Below are 24,519 nucleotides of genomic sequence, written 5' to 3'. Positions count from 1 at the left end.
TACAAGGCATTTGGCAAGTGTGTTTCATTTCTGTTTATGTATGTATCTAGGCAATGTCTCCTAGTCACACATTAGATGATTACTTCTGTGAGGCACACTGAAAAACCAAAATGGTAGTGATTCACGTTTTAGTGTAGAAATCAAACTGAACTCCAGACACTATTAATATTCATGATGAATGTATGCCAGAGGAGTTATGTGTGTACCAAAGAACAGAAAAATATCTGAATCGCTGGGTTACCGTTTGTTCATGATGCATATTCCTCACTGAATCTGTGTCACTTGAATATATATACCTCTTTGACTTACTCTAGGTAGCATGCCAAACAGAAGGAAAGAAGATGCAATAGCCTGGACTGAGTCATGAGGGAAACAAGCCTACTGCACCTTTGAAGTTGCTGACCCTTGTTGTTACCTGTGTCAGCTAGATGAGAGTAACAAAGGATCTTGCTTTCTTCTGAGCATCTTGACAGAGCGTAGATGATTCTGTGTTGTTTTCTGTTAACAGTGGACAGCCAGTGCAATGGGATTCCACCATGGTGACTCAAACTTTCTAGGTTTTGGCAACTGGTAGGGACTACAATTAGGCTGTATATGTGCCCTGAGACAGCTTGCTTTATTATTAGCTTTTGTGCATAGTTAAAGGAGTTTCTTTCTGACTGAGTCCTGTAACTATAGTCTTAGCTAATATTTTGCTTTGTTACTCCCTTGTCTTCATTCAGCTCCCAAGTCACCCAGGCATCTGGTTCTTTGTGGAGGCAAGCTTCTTGTGCCTATAGGCTTAGGGTGAAAGGATCCACTGAGATTGTGAGATAAAAGGATGAGGATGATGGTGGTATTTACACTGGTGATGAGGAAAATCTTTGAAAAGAAATTAGAGTTCAAACTGAGGTTATGGTTGGACATGCATGGAAGTGTCAGAGGAGGGATACTGAACAGCAGACAAATTAATTTGCAAATACAGAGTTGAGAAGTAGCTGAATACAAATCCAGTGATAAAACAGTATCAGGATATAAGAGGAGACTTTTGGAAGTCACTTCTAAGATGTAGCCAACTGGTGGGAGAGAGAGGCAGATGTTTTACTAGCCATGAAAACTATTTGCTGTCAGGCTCTAATGGAATGTGTGAAGTGCTTTGAGATCCTGCATGGGAAATGAGTGTAGAACATAAAGCCTGTCATGTCTTCATCAGTTAAAATGATTGCTAAAATGTATCCTTTAAACAAGGTTACACCAGCTTTCATGTAATGCAGACTTTGTATGAAACAGATTAAGATAAACTGGAAACAACTCGATGAATCTAACTTATTCCCTGATGTTGATGAAGTAATTTATGTGGTTTAGCATTTTCTTTAGCAGATGCAATACTTAGTGTTTGTCCTGAAGAGTTAACAGTCGAAAGACAGGACCTGATCAGTGAGAAGGCAACAATCTAAGATCACACAGCAAACCATAGCACTGCAAGGCATACAGTCCAGGCGTCCAGTTTCTAACCTAGATGTCCTATTAATAAGCATACTACCTCTCTGTACCCAGACTGAACTAGCAAATGCCACCTACCTTATCTATTATAATGCTTCATTTGTAAAATACACATGTAACAAAATGTTAGAGATCTAGCTAACACACAAGATCGTTCCAGAGATAAGTCTAACTCTTTAAAAGGGATTGTTTCAAGTAAATGAAATTCCGAGTGGAGAATAACATTTGTGCAGGAATGCGCATGTAGTGTAGGAATGAGATTGCACAGAATAGAATTGATCTGAGGGCTTAGGTTGTTAGGTGGAGCACCTAACAAGATGTCTGGTTCTCTGGTATTGTATTAGATAAAAGAGGGCATTGGTATTCTGGTATTCAATCTATTTTTCAAAAACGCAGATTGGAACTACAGTTCTGTAAGATTTAGAGTAAATCTTTATGGATGTTAACAAAAAATGTTGCATCCCCACCCACCACCAAAAAAAAAACCCAAACCCAAAACAATGTTAAACACTTTCAGTGTTTAGAGTTTTACTAATGCAGTCTAGTTGTGCTTTCAGGAGTCCTTCCTCCTTTTTTCTTTAGTCACAGACATAATAACCTGTCAAGATGTTACCCTGGGAACCCAACTAGCATAACTTTTAAGTTATACTTAACTTTCTCTGTAACCTTGTGATTACTCTAAGTGCTAATAACAAATCTACGTGTGTTTGTATCATGGCACTTCCCAAATTAAACCAAATAATCAGCGTGCAAAAATAACACCCAGAGGTCTGCCTGATCCATATGTTAATCAGAATGGAATTTATATTATCTTCTTGCAACATAACCTATTCAGGGAAGCAACACTGTACACAGAGGCTCAGCCACACCTAAACCAGAAAGTCCTTTGTCCTGATTCCCGCCCCCCCCCCCCTTTTTTTTTTTTATTCAAGGAAGAAGTTTAAGTAAGTAATATATATTGACAGAATGGTGGCCTCCATAACTCCAGTGTTAATGCGTATTTGATTCTTTGCAGACAGCATCCTGAAAGAGTGTGAGCAAGGTCTGTGTAGATGAAGGAGCCAAACAATCAGGGACAGAAATGAGAGAAAAATCTATTGAGAGCTGGAGTGACCCCATGTGCACTAATGTTATTGCAAAGATAACGTTTGGGTCAGAGAGGAATTTAAATTGAATATTCAAGTTAAGCACATCAAGCCTCCAGTAGTATAACATAAGAAGATTATAATGACAAGAAAAATCAAAGGTGTTGGTGAGGTGGAAGACGGTGGTATATTGAATTGAAAAAGAGGGAGGAAAAAAAAGGATAAAATTAGTATCAAACAGTATTAAGCAGTAACAAAATAATGGGAGAGTTAGCAATGGTAATGTCACTGAGTCTGAGAGGATGGAATAAATGGACCTACAGCATGTCCATAGAGTATAGGATGAACCACAGTCACAGGGAGAAGTTTGTGAGAAGTGAGAAGGTCAGAAGGGAAGAATGAGAAGTTAGCACAATTACATCTGTTTTTCCATCCACAGGACTCTGGGGAGTTCCAGTCGGCAAAAGTGCTTTCTCTTTGATTACTGTGGTCAGCATGCAGGAAGCTGGAGATCACAAATAGGTAATTGCAGCTGAAGTAGTTGCCGGTTATTTGAAATATGACCTTCTATGCAGATATTTTAAGGGCGGGGTGGGGACTAAGCAATGTGAAAACAAATTGAAAACCTTTCTTGGCACTGCTTTACTTGCAGCCTAGTTGCAGCATGTTTCTTCCAGTAAATCATCTGTGAGGCAGGCACAGAGAGACACTGGGCTTGTGGTAAGTGCACTCCTTTTATCTAGCCTAATGCTGACAGTAGTTACTTTAATGTAGTGCTCAGGAACAGTGGTCATGCACCAGAACCCCTTGTGATACGTGCTGTACAAACCCTCCAAGCTTTGAGTAAACCTTCAGAAATAACTCATGTGAGTTACAAGCTTATGTCTCATTTTAAAAAGTGATGCAGGTACTTGGCTGCTGTTCTCCCATTGAATTAATTTCCTTTCCCTGTTTGGCAGATAACAGAAGTCTTTCCTATTTGTGCAGTCTGACTGCTGCCTGTTGTGGTTTAACCCGGCAGGCAGCTAAACACCACACAGCCGTTCACTTGCTCTCCCCCTCCCCAGTGGGATGGGGAAGAGAATCGGAAAAAAAAAAAAAAGTAAAGCCCGTGGGTTGAGATAAAAACAGTTTAATAGGACAGAAAAGGAAGGGAAAATACTAATAATAATATACAAAATAAGTGATGCACAATGCCATTGCTCACTACCTGCTGACCGATACCCAGCCAGTTCCCGAGCAGCGATCGCTGCTCCCCAGCCAACTTCCCCCAGTTTATGTACTGAGCATGACGTCATATGGTATGGAATAGCCCTTTGGTCAGTTTGGGTCAACTATCCTGGTTGTGCCTCCTCCCAGTTTCTTGTGCACCTGGCAGAGTGTGGGAAGCGGAAAAAGTCCTTGACTAGCATAAGCAGTACTCAGCAACAATTAAACCATCAGTGTATTATCAACATTAGTCTCATACTAAATCCAAAACACAGCACTATGCCAGCTACTGGGAAGAAAAGTAACTCTATCCTAGCTGAAACCAGGACAGTATCCACCCCTTATTCTATACCATCTACGTCATGCCCAGGTTCTGCCCTTTCCAATACGTTCCAATTAATCACCACCGCTTTTCCTGCTTTTTGATACATACACACAGATATCATTCCCTTAGTGTATGGGCCATCCCTCTAAAATGTCCATTGAGTTTATTCAGTCCCTGACTTTGGGTTCCATCTCTCATCACAGTCAGGGCAGGAGAGATGGTGTGCAGTGTTGGATTGTTGCATGCTGAAGCCAGTTCCAGTTCCATCACCACTGCACTTTGCTTGGTTTCATCAAAGTTCATTCTTCTTTAATCTGGGCAATTCTTCCTGTAATACCGTTGATAGGGCATATAGCAACCATAGTGGTGATGATATACAGTATTTTATATATACCCAAAATCAAAAGTCCCTTGAGGTACACACTGGACTTCCCATCCTTCCACATCACCCACCATGTGCACCCAGGTCCTTGAGCAAAAGCAATCCCGTAGATGGGTTTGCCTTTGCCCGAGGCAGGAGTAACCCGGACTGTCTTCCCCAGCATATTTTTTATGTGCACTACAGGGACTTTATCCCCCTCTACAGTACGTAAAAGTGTTGATTGGGCAGGGCCAGCTCGATTGGCAGATCCCCTGGTGTTGACTAACCAGGTGGCTTTTGCTAAATGTGTATCCCAATGTTTGAATGTCCCACCACCCACTGCTCTCAGGGTAGTCTTTAGCAGTCCATTGTATCGTTTGATTTTCCCGGAGGCTGGTGCATGATAAGGGATGTGATACACCCACTCAATGCCGTGCTCTTTGGCCCAGGTGTCTATGAGGTTGTTTCAGAAATGAGTCCCCTTGTCTGACTCAGTTCTTTCTGGGGTGCCATCTCACCATAAGATTTGCCTTTCAAGGCCCAGGATGGTGTTCTGGGCAGTGGCATGGGGCACAGGATATGTTTCCAGTGATCTGGTGTTTGCTTCTACCATGGTGAGCACATAGCGCTTGCCTTGGCGGGTTTGTGGGAGTGTAATATAATCAATCTGCCAGGCCTCCCCATACTTCTATTTCAGCCATCGCCCTCCATACCAGAGGGTCTTGAACCGCTTGGCTTGCTTGATTGCAGCGCATGTTTCACATTCACGAATAACCTGTGCAATTCTGTCCATAGTTAAGTCCACCCCTCGATCATGAGCCCGTCTGTATGTTGCATCCCTTCCTTGATGGCCTGAGGTGTCATGGGCCCACCGAGCTATAAATAATTCACCCTTATGCTGCCAGTCCAAATCCACCTGAGCCACTTCCATCTTAGCAGCCTGATCCACCTGCTGGTTGTTTCGATGTTCTTCAGTGGCCCGACTCGGGTACGTGAGCATCTATGTGAAATACTGTTCTGGTTTCACAACCAGGTTCGCTACCTGGGCAGCAATATCTTGCCACAATGCGGCAGCCCAGATGGGTTTGCTGTTCGTACTACGTAGAATCCCCAGCTGGTACAAGTGCCTTTGATGTCAGTTGACCTACATAAGCGGAGAGTAATTGAGGGAATTCATAATATGTTTGAATATAATGTTCGTATCTTCATGACTCTGAATATGGTTGCTCTTTTTTTTTTCTTATTGTCAGTCTTTTTTCTTTTGAAATCACTTCAGCAATCCCTGAAGCTTGTGTAAGTTCAGAGAGGCTGCTGTCTATTTTAAACTGAGGTGAATGTGTGATTCTGAGACTGAATAATTGATGATTGAGTTGGATATTAGAGACAACATCTCTATTCCCTTTCAGAAGCTGTTGCAATTGCTGGAAAATCTTTTTATGCTGCAGTTAATGTGGCTATAATGATAAGAGTTCACTTGATATCAAAGCTTTTGCAGACTGTTCATATGAAGTTCTAGTTAACCAAAATTAATGGTAGTATATGAGCTACTTCAAATTTTAAGAAGTATTGAGTTATTAAAAAGAACAATTTTCTAAGGAAACGGGAATAGTAGTGTCATTGGAACAGGGTGTGGTAGAGGACTGAAACATAAATGGACCTTCAGTTAAGAGAATGAATGTGTTCGTCTGAATTAATTCATTAATATGTGACTCAGCAGATTTTATGCAAGAATGCAACGTATGTGTTGCATGTTGCAACACATCACTTACATGAAAATATTTTTTTCAGCTGAGAGTGTTGTGGTTATGCTTTTCTGCTTTTGCTTTAAGAATGTTTGACAAGAGATGGGGGTAAAAAAACTATCCCTGAGGCATTGTGCATCTATTAGTAGGCAAAGTGGCTGTCTGGCTTCTGCTCAGCTGCCTGTCCCTATTTAAAGCCCCTAATGAATACTGCAGTACAGAACGGCTGTTACTTCTAGGACTGCAAGTATCTTTGATCTGTGAATCACCTTCCCAAGTCGCCAGTGATTTTTTTTTTCTAAGAAACCTGAAAAGCAGGGGGAAATTACCTGTTTAACTGTTAGTGACAGACGCTGGTAGAAGTGGGATAACCAGGAATTAATTAAAGACAGGTTCATTAATACACAGAGAAATAACCCCAGTGGCCTTGCCAAAAAGAAAGCTAACATGTCAAACGAATGCAATACTGGCACTGATGATGTTCTCTGACAAAACGCTGTGTGCCATGATATGCCTTTTCCTGTGGCTGTCCCCTTCACGTCACTTTTGTTTAGTCAGAAAAGGGCTATTAACATTATTTTCACCTTCTGCAAGGACCAGTTCACCCATCCACTCTGTTGCCTCCGTGTGATGTTTGAAGTCTAGCATAGTATTTCTTAATTCTCCCTTTTTGTATCTCTGATCTTGTTTCATCCCCGCAATTACTTTGTCTCTCTCTCTCAGCCCATGTTCTTGTGTCTCTTGTGCTTGCCTGCTTTTGCCACCGCTGTTTTTAAGCACCTGGCCAAGCCTAAAACTCTTTTTTTACCCTCTTTGTCTGCCAGAAGACGTATCTGTCTATGCCTACAAAAAACCTTTATAGTAGAGGCAAATATCTCTTTGCAGAATCAAAACTACTCAGTGACAACATACTCTTGAAAGGACTACCCAAAGGTATTCACCTGCAGGGGATTAAAAAACCGCACTTGTAATTACAGGAATAACTGCATGTATTGGGAGTGGGGAGCGCTTGCTTTTTTGTGAAGTATTTGAGATTGATCACCAGTAAATTGGCCACGCTCCTGCGGTGAAACAGTGATCTAAAGTGATCCAACTGAAGATCTTCTTTTGCAAATACTTCTTAACTATATCTTGCTTTTCTTACCAGTGTGACATCTGGGCTTCAGTAATTTATTTTTCACTAGTCAGACTGGCAGAAGTTTTGACTTCCCCTCCCCCTTCTGGGTGTGGTACGGTCTCAGGTTCGGGGTCTCTCAGCGGGACTCGGTGAGCCTCAGAGCTCGTGCCTTGCTCTTCTGGCGTTTATTGCTCGCGGCAGACGTCATTTAGACTTCTCACAGCTGAGATGCTGAGGGATTTACACCCTGCACTCGGAGCGCGGAATACTGCTGGTGCGAAGCAGGCTTGGCTCTGGCTGCGAGCCGTAGGCACTGGGCTCGCCGGGCGTGAGCCCGGGGCGGGAGGGTGCAGGTCTGACTCGGCGGGGGGGGGGGCGGTTGGGGGCCGGGGCCGCTGCGCTGCAGCGTGGGCTGTGCCCTCTGTGCCTGGGGGGGGGCTGCGCCCTCTGTGCCTGGGGGGGGGGCGGGGGGCTGCGCCCTCTGTGCCTGGGGTGGGGGCGGGGGGCTGCGCCCTCTGTGCCTGGGGGGGGGCGGGGGGCTGCGCCCTCTGTGCCTGGGGGGGGGGGGGGGCTGTGCCCTCTGTGCCTGGGGGGGGGGGGGGGGGCTGTGCCCTCTGTGCCTGGGGGGGGGCTGCGCCCTCTGTGCCTGGGGGGGGGGCGGGGGGCTGCGCCCTCTGTGCCTGGGGGGGGGGTGGGGGCTGCGCCCTCTGTGCCTGGGGGGGGGGGGGGGGGCTGCGCCCTCTGTGCCTGGGGGGGGGGGGGGGGGGCTGTGCCCTCTGTGCCTGGGGGGGGGCTGCGCCCTCTGTGCCTGGGGGGGGGGCGGGAGGCTGCGCCCTCTGTGTCTGGGGGGGGGGGTGGGGGCTGCGCCCTCTGTGCCTGGGGGGGGGGGGGGGCTGCGCCCTCTGTGCCTGGGGGGGGGGCGGGGGGCTGCGCCCTCTGTGCCTGGGGGGGGGCGGGGGGCCTGGGGGGGGGGGGCTGCGCCCTCTGTGCCTGGTGGGGGGGGGGGGGGCTGTGCCCTGCCCGAGAGCCCGAGCACCGTCGCGGCCGCGCCGCTTTGGGGAAGCCAAAGCATAGGCTGCAACGACAGCCTGCTGTCCCAGCGTCGCAGGGGAGAGGGCAGGGGCAGGGGTACGGGGGCTGCCTTCCCCAGGGGCACCGGGCAGCGCCGCGGGGGCCGCTTTCCTCACAGCTGAAAGGTGGCCTGCTACCGAGCGGCTACCGAGCGCTCCGTGGAGAGCGGGACGGGACGGGACAGGGAGGGGGGCGGCGAGGGCTGCACCTCCAGGGCGCTGCTCCCGGCGCCTCCTCCGCAACCTCAGGAGCCCCCCGGGCGGCCCCCGGGTACGGGGCCCTGCGGGACGCGGATGCGGCGGGAGAGGCCGCTTCTGCCCTACCCTCGCCCACCCCGTCCCTCGCCCCTTCCTGCGGCGGGAGGCGGGCGCGGCCGGGTGAGTCAGCGCCGCGCCGCGCCGCGGGGGCTGGGGGGGCGCCGGGGCGGGGAGGGCCCGCCCGGCCCTACAAAACCCAGCCCGCGCCGCCGCCCGCCCCAGCCGCCGCCAGAGCCGCCCTGCGCGCCCCGGCCAGGTGAGCCCTCGCCGAACGCGCCGGCCCCGCCAGCGCGGCACGGAGCGGGGGGAGGTGGCGGCCCCGCGGGGCCGGGCCGGGGGTGCGGGCGGGCGGGCGGGTGTCGGGCCGCGGTAGCCGCTTGCGGGGCGGGCGGGAGCGGAGCGCGGCTGCGGAGCGGGGCGGTGGCTGGGCGCGGCCGCCGCCCTCCCGCGCCCCGGGCCCGTCTCCTCTCCTCTCCCGTCGGCGCTACCCGCCCGCTGCTCCGCTGCGCCGGGCTCCACGTGGAACCGGCGGCCTCCACGGGCGAGGCTCCCCCCCGGAGAGCTTCGAGCGCCCCGCACCAACGCTGGGTGTGGCGGCAGCGCTCAGAGAAGAGGAACCGGTGCCAGATTGGGTCAGACTTCCCCAAATACTCATTTCTTTTTCCTCGTTAAGGTACGCAAAGGCGCGGCTGGATTGACGATGACAGCGTAAATTCGCTTTCCGGCCCGGAGCCTCGCAGCGCGGCGGGCTGCGCCGGGCAGGCTGGCCGGCCGCTGAAGGCGGTGCTCGCCCAGCTCTGGCGAGGCTGGAGTGACCCCCGCGGGCGCGGCGGGGCCCGGGGCCCGCCCGAACCGGGCTCGGCCCGGGCAGCGGCCCCTTCCCTTCTCCCCCAGGGCGTGGCCGCGGCTGCGGGCGCCGCCGCAGAGGCAGGCGCTGGCAGGGCAGAGGAGAAGCCCTTGTGCGGGCAGCGTTCGGGTAGCTGATGCTCCCCCGAGGGCTGCCTTTGCTCTCCCCCGCGGCGTGCCGGGGAGCCCTGTGCGGTTCCTTGCTCGCGGAGCCAGGCTTTGGCACGGCTCTCCCACCCTGCCCCGGCCATGAGCGGAATTGCTGGGATCCTGCTGCTGCCTTCTGGACTGTGAGTCCGCTTGGACACCGCTTCCTCCTCCTCGAGTGAGGAGGGGAGGTAGGGCAAAGGAATGTTGCCGTGTGTTCCAACTGGAAGGAAAGTAACGTGATGTCAGGATAGTCATGCAGACTTGAGTTGTGTTCTTACGCGTGGCAGCTTTAATTTTGTTTAATGTTAGTTGTTCTTATGTTCATATTCAAATGCTGTATCCGCACAGAGATGTGCAGACCCCAACACACAGGTCAACAGTGAAACAATCTTTTGGAATCTCTGTGCCTTTGAGTGATCCATCCCTATGTGTGCCTTCTGTTGGTGGAGCTAGTTGTGATAAGCAGCCCTAGCGAGTATAGGTTCTATTGGCTAATGTATAGAATGGTTTGCCTTGATTTAAAAAAAAAAAAAAAAAAAGAGGTTTTCCTGTAAAGTCTCAGAAGTAAGAATAACTTGAATTTGAAGAAATAAAAGTCCCTAATTTTGTATGTGGGTAGTATCTTCCTGAAATGGAACATCTCCTAGGTTATTAGCAGTGTCTGTGGAAGAGAATGGTTAAAGTACGTTTGTGGCAGCATGGTTTAATGGGTTTTGAAATCCTGTTCTTTAAAGCTGATTTTTTTTTTTTTTCCCAGTAGTGGCTTTCAATGATCTGTTAAACCTTATCGGGTGATTTGGGGAGATACAGCCTGGCTTATTTGTACTTGCAGTTAGCACTGTATATAAATGAATGATTTTGAGTCCTTATTTCATTTACATCAGATATTGCAGATCTTCCTCACTCTCCCTCATCTCCTCTGCTGCCAGCCCTTGCCCTAGTTTTTGGAGACCTGACACAAATGTGCTCCAAGTGAAAGAGTTTCCATTCTCTCATTCTGGGGATGCCGTTTCCTTGGCTCAGATGTCTGGGAACACCCTTTGCTCAATCTCTGTCCACAAGAGTATAAGAAGTGCTTCTTAAAATGCTAACTCTGCTTATTGAGCAATGTAGTTGTTTGTGCATACCTGACACTTTTTTTCCATGGATCACGTGGGGTTTTTTCTGCTGTAATGTAGGTGAGCTGCCCCTGGGAATCAAGATATGGGGCTACTTTTAAACACACACTCTTCTGTCACCAAACAGTTACGGGGTAAGGTCCTGAGTATAGACTAGGCCCAATATAAGGACAGATTTGCAAATCAGTGATTACTGTGGGGGTCGAGGTCAAAACAGATGCTATCTCTTTTAGTCGAATAAGATTATGATTCGGGATTACGTAATGTGGATTTAGGAGGAAAACTGGTTGTAGAAACTTGCCTTAAGGTATTCAAGTATTAGTTTACAGCTGGAAGGTAGAAGTTGATTCTTTTCCAGTGTGAGGAAGAACAAGTTAGTGCAAGTATTTACTATTTACATGTTAAAACCCACTCAAAACTTGTCAAAACTACATCAGATAAAATCAGTCCATCGGAGAACGGTGAGAGTCTGTTCTCCGATATGAATGCCTAACAAAGCAGGGTGTGACAAGAGATGTGTTTGTTCTCGGAGTGAAGGACTTTCTCTGCAAAGATTCTTGCAAAAAATCCCATTTTTTTCTTTTGCCAGCTTGCTGCTGATGGGCGGTCGGTTGCTATAGCATTGTTGTGTGCTGATGATATGAACCTCCCAGTTCCAGCTTTACGTGAGGGTGTGTTATTTCTGTTCCCGGACTCTGTTCAAGTTTTTTGTTCCAACAAGCCTGACTCAATGTGGTTTTTTAAGTGATTTAGAAACAGGAGTCTTGCAAAAAGCTGTCCAGTGATTGTTTTGTGAAACTTTATTTGATTATACTGCAGTCGCTTTGCTTTAGCTTTCACTGGTGTTTTTTAGTTCTCTGTGACAAGCAAGACTAAAGGACTTAAGTTGCTCATCTTTGGTCTTGGTTGTAATACTGTCAGATTACAAAGGACCCATTGTTAGGTACTTCATTTTATTAAGAGTAAACATAAGAATATCATAACTCAGTAATATATCGTCCCCCTCTAACCAGCATGGTTAATAGTGCCAGTAGCAGGTAGCTGCTTATTACAACTTCTGCAGCCTATCTTTAAAGGGCTGGTTGGATTTTTGCTCTGAAAAAGATTTATTCTCAAATAAGTTGATGCATGACTGTGTTTTTTGTTCTGTCTTATTTTTCCTCCCCCAGGGTCTTAATTTTTCCTTGAAGTAAAGTTGCTTTCATTACTTATACCTAGGTTGCTTCGGAAGATGAAAGGTTTACTTTCTGTATTGTAAGTGAGGAAAGGTGCGATTACAGCAGTTACGCTACAGAAGGCATGTAATTGCATTTCTGCATTTTATTCTCGTAACACTTGCTATATCTGCTAAAAGTAAGGATTTCTCTGCTTTTCTCTTGATGTACAGGAGGTTTACAAGAGCTAAAACAAAAAATAAACACTTGTTCTAGAGTTCTAACCAGATCTCCGTTATTAAGAAACTATTTCAAACTTTGTGCTGGTTCTCTGAGCTCTTGGTTTCAGATTGATCATTGAGTGGAGAGGAGTTTGGTTTGTCTGGGAAATTTGCCTGGGCGGCTACCGCTGCTTGCCTGAGAAAGCCCCAATACCATCAGAAGAATGACTGATGGGGGATTAAAAAAAAAATCTGAAAACCAGTTGAAAGTTCATACCCAGGACTGGCTGCACAATAGCTGGGAGTTGGCTCAGAGGGCATGGTATCTGGAAGCTGGAGTGGGGGAACCGGTGACAGCGTGGAAGTGAAGGGATTGGTACCCAGTGAGGCTGAAAATTTTGGTTCCAGGCTCAGTTATCAGTTAGTGGCATGTCTTGAGTTGTTGCTGTCCTTTTTCTCCTGCCTCTCGTCAAGCCAACTCTTTTCCCTGTTTGATAATGCTCTCTACAGCTTGATTGTAGAGTTCCTGAGAAACAAGCTTTCATTTCAACAGGCAAAATAATGTTTGCTGCAGGTGCCAACCTGGATGACTAGAAGGCAATGTGAGTGGCAATGTCTGTCCTTTCAGTAGGGGCATTTGAGAGCAGAGTTTTGCGAATGATCAAGCCTCTTATAATAAGCCAGAGGCAATATTTCTTTGGAAAAAACTTCCTCCTTAGTTGAGAGACCCTTCCAGTAAAACAGTAATACAGCTCTGGCAAACTTCCCTGACCAGAAACCAGAGTTGGAAAAAAGCAAGGCATTATAACATAAGCATGTAACGTCAATGTTCATTTCTGCATTGTGTATAATCTATCTCAGGGTTGGGGTTTTCCCTATTTTTCTTTACATATGCTAGCAAGTTGTTACGCAGGCTCTGGCAATGGAGCAACGATACTGGTTATCTCGCCTCAATGGCTCTTACTTTTGGAGCGATCATTTTCAAGAGAGTCCTTGTTAGCTAGCGTCTGACAATCATGTTACTAACTGGTGTTTGTAGCTTGTCCTGTGATTCTTATTACTGGGGAGCCACTACAAAACCATATGGTTTTAGAGGCATTTGTGGCCTGTGTCCAGGATTGAAGATTGAACAGCATTATCATTTTAGAAAATGTCTGCATTAATATAAATAGTTTCAATGCATTCCATGAGTACTTGAGGAATTGAGCATCTGATTTAAATGCTACTACTTGTTGCTGCTTTTTGGTTTTGAGCTGGACCAGGCTATAATGATTCTGCACCATTTTCCTGGCACTGAGCTGTAGCCTGTTTCTAAGGTAGAGATTCTCCAGTTCCTAAGTTTAAGTATTTAAAATGCAGAAGAAATGTTGCTTTTCAAGGAGTAAAGATAAATTTTTATTGTACAATAGAATGAAGACCTCTCACTGTTGCATTATTAATGGTGGTGTGGCTTGGAAACGCTTAAATCTGCGTTCTTGCTTGGGATTAGCAGATTCATTGGACTATGTCACTTCCAGTGGTGCAGTGTTTCAGGACTATATAACATGCTGAGGTAATTGTAAATATATTTAAGTCCGCTTGTGTTTTTTTTTTTTTTCTCTTCCTCCAGCATTCTTTCAAGATGTCTACTGTCCATGAAATTTTAAGCAAGCTCAGCCTTGAAGGAGATGTAAGTATTATTATCTAAACAAGGAAAGTTTGGTTTTTTTATTTAAATGCCACATCTTGTGTCTTTTACAGGACTCTGTACCAACAGTTGTACTGAGCTGCACAGTTTACAAGATTCTACACATCTCTTCTACATAAACTTACATTGATTAAAAACCTAGTCAGCAGTGATCAGTTTTCAGCCGCAAAGCAGCTGTAAACAATAGGACAATTATATGAGGTGACTAGATTTAATGACAGTTCTTCTAACTGGCCAGCAGCATGAGCAGTATGTTGGGCCATATGAACGAGATCGCAGGACAAACTGAATGGCTAGTTTGCATCTGTGGTCCCTCTTTCTTCCAAAGCAACAAGTGACTTAAGGATGATAAGAGAAGATGGAAATGTGTTCAGTTTTGCTGATATCTACTGAGTTTTCTCTTCTTTTTCTTTTTTTCAATTAAAAATGGAGAACATTACTTAATGGGAATTAAAATACTGGGGATCTTATTCCTGTAATGGTTGTCACCAAAACCATACTACCTCTTGAAAAAACTTATTTTCTCAAACTTCTTTTCTCATTTTCTGTTTTGAAAAGCGTAGAGAATCTTGGTTTTGATTGTGTATTTTCCACCACATCTGCACTTGCTTGATAGTTCTATTGAAATACCGGAAAGCCACACTCCCTTTGTTTAATTTCTTATGTTGCAACATTAGATGGTAGGATTACCAGTGTAGTGTCAGGATATCATGCCATGAATTTGTGGTTCTGCGATTGTCACTGAAGAGGAAGTGAATCCTGTCCATGCATTATTTCACCATGTTGCTTATAAACTTGCTGTACTTGTACATTTTATAGCTGGTAACTCCGGATCTGAGCCCAGTACAAGCAAACTTTTTGCCTGCTTTTGTTACTTGTTATGAAATAAATTATACCATATGATCTTTGTGAAAGAGCTGTTGCAAAGAACTGGCTAGTGCACTGTAGGTAAGTAGCAAAGCTGATTTTATACTGCAAAAGCAGTCAGCTCTTCAGATTTCTTGGCTGTGTTTGTTTCAATGGAGAATTACTTTTGGAATAATATTTGAGCAATCTGTTCTCAAGGGCAGAAATGTTTCTTCCATGATGCTTGTGAGTAGTTGCAAAAGTCAAATTTGAGTACTGTTCCATGCCAGCATTTTCATCAGAAATCCTGCCATAGAGAGGAAGAAATATCAAGCAGCTACTTTGTTCTGTAGATCCTAAGTTGGAAGGCAGAATTATTGAGGAGCTAGTTTGCATAAAGAATTTGCCCAGTTCCCCTAAACAATGATTCAGTAAGTTACCTGATGTTAAACACAGTATTTCAACCACCCATTTTTCTCAAAAAAAAGTTTTTAGCCATGAGGGTATAGAATGGTTGCAGCTGAACCCAAGTCCTGTCTTGTGCAATAAGGAATTTCTGTGTTCTGCATCAGTGGTATAGTGAGTGATTTGTTTCAAGACAAACTGGCCCACTTGCTTCAGCGTGGTATTATCTTCACCTTTCTTTAAGGAAAGGAGGGAGTTGAGCTGAAGTTAACTTATGCTTGCAGTTTCTGCATCTGTCCACAAGAGAGTATAGAAAGATTCTGTAACAACGATCTTGCTGTTATGCTTCATCATGTGCTCCACCTTTGCACTGAGAATTGGAAGCCTATATTTTAGTCAAGACTTTATAGGGTACTTGCCAGATGGTGTCAAGTTACTCAGTTTTCAAATGTGACTGATGATTTTTTTGAGGACATGGAATACTGAGATGTAGATATCTTGAAAGGGTCCTGGTGTTGTCTCACAACAACATGTGAGACAACACTGGGGTTTTTTTTAGAAGAAATTAAGCCTCTTCAGCTTTCCTGTTAGTGATATATGCTTCTCCCTCAAGATTGAATTCATCAAGCTTGGAGAAAGTACACCAGTTGGAGGACCTCTGAAGCATGATAGATATGTGGAGGAGCAAAAAAAAAAACCTTTCTCTGCTTTAGTCTGGCCCAGACTGCTTGTGCAGTTACACACTAGCTGGACTTTTACTGCCACATTCCGGAAAATTTTGTATTTAACTAAATGGAAAGTCAGTTGGAAAAACTCTTGTCTGAAAACATACAGTACAGGTACTGTGGCACAGTAGTGTACAAGAGTAATTTGAGACCATGTAGTCTGGAATTTAAGTGGTTGTTTTTCATAGGCAGAATAACCACCCTGAAAAGACTTGTGTCTGTTCCACTGAAGTACTGAAGACAGTCACCTGAGAGAGTAAAGCATAATCTTTGTGGATGCTGAATTTGAAGGTGGTCCATTTACTGGTAGAGTAGCCAGCAGAAGGTTTCTGTCTGTCTTGGGTATAGATACGTACATGGTGCTTCCTGGGTCTTTTCATCAGTGTCAGGGGATCTGAATCCAACTTGTTGCATGCATTGGGTGGAAGGACAGAGGAAAAGATGGCTCCCAAATTGCAAATATGCTATGTATTTTCTCAGTGTATGATACCATCTCACAGTAAAATACTCTGTCCAAATGACTCGGAAAATACTCAGAGCTGGGTGGAAGGAGGGGTACCCAACTCTGCTAAGCTCACCAGGTGACTTGCTTCAGATTATCCAGTAGTGCTGGTTAATTAGATAGAAGTGCCACATGATTGTGTATACTAATGGGCTTTGGTTTAGGAATCTTTCAGGCACACAGATTTCTCTGAGTCTGCATTGCACATCTCCATTTACTGTTTCTGTTAGCAATTTGATCTGCTAACAGGAAAGGCTGTGCTTTGTGGTGTGGCTGTGGGCCAAACTGGGGCCACTTTGCTAGATAGAGCTGGTGGTAAGAGACGAAAGAATGGGTCAGTTTATTGGTGCTTTTTTGATTTCCCATCTGCACAGCATAACACAGACTGTCTGAAGAAGGCACAGGGGTTGTTGCCAGAAGAATCTGTTCAGGACAGTATGACCTCTACAGGATAGAGTCAAATGTAGTCAAAAACCGTGGAATTTTTTAGTTTAAATTTGTCCTCCTTTTAACAATTTGCATGTAAAAAGATCCTCCAGGGATATTAAGATAGCTTAGTCCTGTTTATGAACCTGGCTTTCTGTTGGAGTTATGTACTGAAACAAAAGTTTCTGGTGATCTTTACCAAGAAAGCTTAGTCGTTCATTCACGTAGGAAACAGCTATGGCAATTTCAGTTGTTAGTCACTACACTTTTCTGCCAGAGATTTAGGTTTCTAAATTGAACTAGAATGGGATTTTTGAACTGGTGGGATTTGTGAGTATTTCTCATGTATTTATATGAAAACCTGTGGTTTAGTTTAACCTGCCTATGGGAGGTGATGCAAGCTAAACTGTTAGCTTACACTGAAGCAGCTGAGGAGAGGTGAATCTCTGTTCTGGTGACTTCCTGTTTGAAGCTATAATCCTCAGGAGAGGACAACAATAAACAGCTGATAAAATCTAGTAACTTCTAAAATGTTACCCAAATCTAAAATGTAATCTGAAGTAAAGTATTGGCTTCAAATCTCAAATATGTCAGACTTTCACAGCAGATACTTAAACGTTCTTTGAATTAGCTTTCTGTAGTCAATTTCTTTCAGATCTCACCAGAAAACTCCAGAGTTTAGAAGACTGAGGTTTAGCAAGTAAACTTGGAATGTGTTAGGGTTTTGCTGCAGTAGTATATAATATCTACTTGTATATCTTCTTTATTATAATAAGCATGGCTGTGAGTGGATTTCTGGACAATACACATCAGGAGAACAGAGTTCGGTGGCTCTTAGCGGAATTCCATTTTCACAGATACCCAATGGTAGTTCTTGTATTTAAAAATTTGGCTAAACACCAGTTAACCAAGAGGCATGTGTTTTATTAACTGCAGTGAGGACAGGACTACATGATTTAACTTTGAGATTGTTTTTCTTCTAGCATTCTCTCCCACCAAGTGCATATGCCACAGTTAAGGCCTACTCAAATTTTGATGCTGACCGGGATGCTGCAGCCCTAGAAACAGCCATCAAGACCAAAGGTGAGGAACGTGGGCTGTGGCTTTGATTCTACTTGTCAAATAGAATGCTGGTGTGGAAAAAAAAAAAAAAAAAAAAAAAAAAAAATACTGTGTCTCAAGACCAATGTTTTAATATCCTTAATCTAGGATACCTATTTTAGGAAGCGTTGAATTTCTCAGACCTCGCTGATGAAATCTTGACTGAGTTAGATTTTGAACTCTGTAAATGCATGCTTTGAATATGCTTTTGAAGTTTGTAGCCAAGAGTTGCTGAGGTTATCACTGAAAATGTCCACTTTTTTTATCTTGACTCATCAGTACTTCAAATTCTACTACTTTTCTGCCACTGAGAATGAAGTGTCAACTTCTGTGGCAGTGATTTGGGACCAAGCTCTGAATCATGAATTTCTACTGGATTATTGGATTGGACATTTCTTCTACCTTTCAGCTCTCCAGACAGCTGAATAGGGATGGTTTGAACACTTTTCTCCTGGGTTTTCAAGTAAATGCTCATGTATCTTGTATTAGTTTGGGGTCAAAGAAAGTCCTAGAAAGAACAGAATCCGTTTTCTGAAATGATGTTGCAGTATTTCAGGAGCAGGGCAATGTGAGAGTCCACTGCTTCTCTGAGCCAGGCTCTCAGGTAGGCTTCCATCTCCTTATATCAGTGCCAGGATCCACCACTTCCACTGACTGGTAGGAGACCATGATGCAGCAGGGGAGAGATGCAGCTGAATGGAGAAGCCTGGTATATTGAAACAATTGGGATTACAGGGAATACGAACTACAACTCTGGAGTAACACCTTGGTGGTACTCCCAAGGCAGTGATCCTCTGCCCTTGTCCTGCTCTAACAAAGAAAGGATGTGCCACACTTTCCAGACTTCCTGCAGGCCAGGGAAGCAACAGCTGGGCGTAGCTGGAACTGCCAAGTCTTCTGCCTACGTGTTAGGAGAGGGAGAAATTTAAAAGCCAAACAGTTTCTCATCAGAAAGAAATGCAGAGTCGTCCATCACAGCCAACAAAGCATGTTTGACTTGCTGTAAAATGTAAAGTATTGCCCCTCCCTAACAAGCATGAGGCTTCTTTTCTCCAGATTTCTTAATTTAACTGGAGAAATCCCTTGTCTGCTCATTAAAGTAGGTTCAGTGCTGATTTTGAATCATTTTGAGGTTTGTTCTTATTTTAAAAAATCCTCTTGCAAGAGAGGAGTAAGTGTCATCGTGTTTGGCAGAAGATGCTTTGTGTGTATGTAGAGTTTTGTCTAGACTTAATAATTTTTTACAGCTCTGATTATAGGGCAAATCTAAACATGTCAAATATACCGTCAGACTTTCAGGATAGGTACAAATTTACACATTTTAACACTCAACCTGTTAATTAATGCAAAAGTAAATTGCAATATCCTAGGCAGTACAAAAGCTTTTCCAGTCAGGAAAGTCAAGCTCATGCCATTTTTTTCACTTTCTTCCAGCAAAGATAAGCAGTTTGCTGAGTTTGGTTTTGGAAACATTTTGTCAGAGAGATGATTCCCGACCCTCTGAACAAATAACAGGGAAACTTAATCATGGACCTGCATGTTTATGGGATTGATCTTATCTCTGCTTATTAGCTTGTTATCCAGGAGCTTTTTTGGGAAGGTGGCTTTAAAGGGGAGAATCACTACAGTTTTAATACTGAATCTTCCACCATAAAGACTCTCTCAAAGGAACTGTTCCTGGGAGAAATAAAGAACAAGAGTGTTAGGACCCTTCTTCCAGGTACTGTTTCCTTGCACTTTGAATGCTTGGTTACAGTATATTTTCATTTGCTAAAATGTGAACTCTCTAAAACATACATGGGTTTTTTCCAAATGAGAAGTCTGAATCAGCCAGACAAGAACTGGTTTTCTACAAATAGCGATGTAAACAGCTACACAGGGAAATTACATTTAAAAATATTTCTGGGAAACATCTTCATAGGTTTTGAGCTAAAAATATAACACTCACAATGAACAAACAGTACATACCTACAGCAGCTACCCTTTTCCTAGGAATTATCACATTTTCTGGCAATTAGTTTGCATTGTATGCAGAAGGTAGAAAAAAGCAATGTAAGTTATCACAGAATTGTAAAGAGTAATATGACATGTTCATCTTGTTTTAAGACAGTGAGAAAGATAAAACAGGTTATAAATACATACGCAAGCATTTTTTGTGGTTGAGGTGGTCAGTTTCAAAAAAACACGGACATAAGAACCAAGCATTTGGGGGGCTTTTTACAGGATAAAGGACTCCTGGTAACTGAAACCCATGCCTTCTATTTGTTTTGAAAAATCTAGGTCTTTACATGCTATAATGGGCCTGTATTTCACAATCATCAAAGTACTCTTTCAAATTGTATCCTTTATAGCAGGACTATGGAAATTATGTCCTCTGGAGTCTTATCTCTGGGAAAAATCATTTGGGTATACCTTCTGCATTTTTATATAAACAATATGCAAGTATGGTATTTGCGGTCCGGGTGAGCCAATTTTGAAAAGTTACCATCTAATTAATTATCCAGCTGTTTCCCAGTAATGCAAACTCCCTGAATCAGAGTTGTGAATCTTTGTTTTGGTGATTGTAAAATGGGTAAAAATTATTTTACTGGCTACAAAACAGCCATATATTCATTTTAGGGCAAAGATCTGGGGTAGAGTGTCTGACTCTTCTGCTCTATATAATACGTAAATATTCCAGCATTCATTCACACTCTTCAGGGTAATTTCTCAGAGGTTAGCCATGTATTTACCTACTGGGGGATCTGTGAGAAATACTGTGATGTGTTTATTGGGGCTTAGATCTATCTGCAAAAACTACTGCACAAATGTATTGCCCAGCCCTTTGCTGGGCTTTGAGTGGAGTTGAATTAAATGCAGGGGGATTATTTATATCCAACAGCCTAGAAAGGGACATGTACAGAAATGGCTCTATATGATATAAAACCAGTTTGTAGTTAGCGGTAGTTCAACCTAGACTTTGCATAATGCAAATAGGTTGTTACAGTTCTGACTTGCTCCTTTTATAATAAATGTCATTGCTATGCCAGTTTCATTTTTCTGCTATTTAGTTTTTCTGTAGCAAGTTCATCTAGTGCCTTAGCATGTCCTTTGTAAAGGTTGGCTTTTTGCTGTATAGGACAAGAGGCTGTTTAATTTCTGTATAATGCTTCATTGTGCCCTGTGTATAGATTAGTTCAAGTATATGAGCCTAACTAGAAGAAACTAACTAACTAGAAGAGTACTAACAGAGCATACGTTAGGTTTCCTTTTAATCCTTTGTAGGAAGGAAGCCTGCTGAAGTGTCTGTTTTCTGTTCCAGAGTTATTCCCTAGCATTGTGACTTCATGAGTCTCAAATTCTTTGTTAATAATTTTATTGTCAGACTAGGTTGTGAATAGTTAATTACTTGCAACCTAAACTGCAACCTTTTATTGAGGTCTCATGGTATACTTTTTTATTCCATGACTGGCAGAATTCAAACACAGGTTTGTTGTAGGAAAGTGCTTAGAACATATATCTATCATAAATTCATTATATCCAGAAACTGCTAAAACGGTGATGAGGTGTAAACCGTAACAGGGGTCTTCTGTAAGATTGAATTCACTGTTTATATAGTATATCCAACATGCCCATACCTTTTAACAGAGTTTTTAATGTTATGAAGTAAAAGTTCAGAGGAAATCTGCTGGCATGCTGCTGGGGGAGGATAGTGTCTGAAATCCACCAAACTGCACCAGTCGCATATTCTGAATATTAATAGTATCAGTAGACAAATATTTCATTGCAACATGGTCTGGGTTTGGTGAAATCTTGCTAAGCAAAATAGCAGAGCTGAAATTATGGCCTTATTTTATCCAGTTTTTTCCCTTTGACTCCACTGGGGTCAGGGTTTTATCCAAGGAAAATAAGACACTGCAGGTCATGAGCTCAGTCAAATAGTCCTGGGACTGTGTTGTTACCAGATACACAATGGTCTTGAAGTTTCACAAGGGGTAATCATGTACATCTCCCACTAATAATATGAGGCCAGCTGCAATCCCACTTCATTCATTCATGTAGACTGATGATCTCTGTAGTACCTAAATGCTGTTAGGACAGAAATAGCTTCTGGTATTCTGTCCATGCTGTCTTTGAAAATGAAGTTTAAGAGAACAGACTTCCAGTAAATGATCTGAATGAATGTATGCCAGGTCTTGCAAAATGAAAGTACATTAGCTCTGTTCTCACCTTGTCCTAGAAAGTTAAGTGACTGTCCATATCATCCATTTCGTTCAGGACAATGCTGGTGCTGTTGTTTTGGCCCATGGCTTTTAAACTAAAAAATTAAAAACTCTTTAAGTGATCATTTTGGTTATATCAATTTCCTCTTTTTTTGCTGATTGAGCCGTAACACTGTGATCTTACCAATGCAACAGATTGCCTCTTTTAGAATGAGAGTTGTCATTAATCAGAGGGGTTTGGTTTTTTTTTTTAAGATCTACTTCCCCCACCCCACCCCCGCCATCAAATACATTTCCATCTGCAAGGAATTTTTTTGTTTTTAAAAAAATTGTGAGCCACAATGTCTAATTTTCAGTTGCCCATTGATAGAAATGCACTGATAAAATCTGCTCAGCCAGAATAAATTTGGAAGTAAACTTTTGTTTTGTTACCCTGAAACTTCCAGAGATTTTAGTGAACAGCAAAGAAAAATGTTTGAGCTGCTCTCCTGCTCCACCCCACCTCAGCAGATGTGAGTCAGCATCCTGTCCATGCAGCATGATTCCCAAGTGTGAAGTACAAGCACTTATTTTCCATTAAATGCCAGAGCAATGAGTTAACTTCATATTTCCATCCACAAAGCATATGAATAAGAAATTTGGATGCAGTAATTTCTGGGCTACTAATCTATCACAATTGTGATAATACTTGAAAATGTCATTTGCCATTTTTGAATGCCAAGAATGGTTTAAATTTAGAATTTATTAGAAAGCTTAAGACATTGGCTTATGCTATGGCCCTGCATCGGCCGAAAGGCCCGATGTCTGCATGTCTGTCTGTGGCCGTTTCTGGACTGGGAGAATTTGTTTTCTTTTGTAAAATGGGAATGCTTTAAAATGTGCAGGAGTAGATTATGGCTGAAATGTACATCCAGCACGTTTTCAAACCAAAATTTGTAACTAAGACATATGGTGCTTTCCAGGGCCTTTTGACATTTGCAGGCCAGGCTTGTGTGAATAATAGCACTGATGTAGGTCTGCCTCAGCGTGAGCTAAGGACATGAGGCTATCAAGTACAGTATTGCATCATGAAAAATGTGGTGAAGAAGGAGAAAGGAATTTTGGATTTGACTCATCATTTTAGATTCTGTATCTAAGGGCTAAAAGGTCTTTTGAAATGTTCACACTTCCTATGGTTAATATTGTAGTATCTGTTGCAGTCCTTCATTTCAAGTTGCTGTGAGATTGCTTTGGGTAATAAGGAAAATAAATGTAGGTGGATTCTGGCAGGGATCTGAGTCCTGCTGGTAGCTGCCGATTCAGTCCTTACTTTCTGGTTTTTTTATCAAAAAATGATCATTTACACTGGTGTGTGTGCAAATGTGAAGGAAGCTATTCATAATACTTGTAGTAAACGGGAAGACCTGAGTTGAAACTCTGGGCTTGTTTTGACCTCTAGATTAGAGCCACCTATTTGCTTCAAGACCTGGCATGCAACTCACCAGAAAAAATAACTAGTTATACATTATCTTTCTGTTGCAGAAGATTATGCACTGTATTAGATGTGCATTATTTAGAAATAGTTTTGCCTCTTCCAAGCTTCATCCAGTCAGTCTGGAAATAGTCCAAAACAAATGGTTACACAGCATAGCTATAGGTTAGCTTGATATTTGAGCATAACAATGAGAGCTGTTCTAGCTGTCTCCTCTGTCCATCCATTTATAAGCTATGAGGACTTTATTATCTGAACATTACTTCCAGCTGTGCTGTTATTCTCCACCCGTGCTTGAATGGCATGTCTAGACGGCTTTGGTTAACCAACAATGCACATGAAATACAAATGGACGTTTTACCTAGGGGCTGAATTCAGTGATACAGACACAAATGTGCATTGGAGAATTGGGGAAGGGGGCTCAAATTCTTTCACTTGTGTCTTTTTACAAAGCATTCTAAAAAGAGATTATAATTGTCCTACAAAAAACATAGTTGTGTTTGCTATCTTAAACAGAGAGAGAAAATTAAATTAAAAATGAAATTTTACTTGAGCACACTAATGTGTCCTCACCCAGGCCTTTGGAAATTTCAACCACCTACCATTTGATTAAGTACACCTGGCCTGACCTTTTCAGTTCTGTTTAGATACATTCAGTGTCAGTGTGCCACACTGTTTTTCCTATTTGTTGCTCCAACTCTCTTGTTTTGTTTGTTTGTTTTTTTCTTTCCCCTGGCCACTCTGTATCTGTTACTAACAGTTCTTCTGTTTTACCTTGTGGCAGGGGGGCTTGCATTTCTGAACATTTTCCTTTGAGTTGTGGAGACTGGCTTCTTGCAAGGGCACTTTCTATAAGCTCTCATAGTAAGAGGAAGTACTTAATATAACTTTAATGCTTAATTAAGGGAGTATAAATACAGCTTGTTTGGCTTTTTTCTGTTGATGTGGGTGAACAAAGAGTAGTTGTCCTTGCAGAGAGTGCTTTGAGAGGCATGGATGTTTGCAGGGCATGGTAA

The 24,519-nt window shown here is 43.4% G+C and overlaps 1 protein-coding gene across 1 annotated transcript in view; it reads left to right on the top strand.

Annotated features, from left to right (window-relative positions):
- The first annotated feature begins 8,877 nt into the window (after positions 1 to 8,877).
- Positions 8,878 to 24,519, top strand: part of ANXA2 (annexin A2) — a 29,549-nt gene continuing 13,907 nt past the window's right edge. Inside the window, exons 1-3 of the mRNA XM_075713511.1 lie at positions 8,878 to 8,905; positions 13,748 to 13,807; positions 17,713 to 17,812. Of these exons, the coding sequence (XP_075569626.1) occupies positions 13,760 to 13,807; positions 17,713 to 17,812 (148 nt within the window). The 5' untranslated portion in view covers positions 8,878 to 8,905; positions 13,748 to 13,759. The remainder of the gene's footprint in view (positions 8,906 to 13,747; positions 13,808 to 17,712; positions 17,813 to 24,519) is intronic.

Source organism: Pelecanus crispus, chromosome 7 (assembly GCF_030463565.1).
Source record: "Pelecanus crispus isolate bPelCri1 chromosome 7, bPelCri1.pri, whole genome shotgun sequence".
In the NCBI taxonomy this organism is placed as follows: domain Eukaryota; kingdom Metazoa; phylum Chordata; class Aves; order Pelecaniformes; family Pelecanidae; genus Pelecanus; species Pelecanus crispus.
This window is presented reverse-complemented; position numbering and strand designations above follow the sequence as displayed.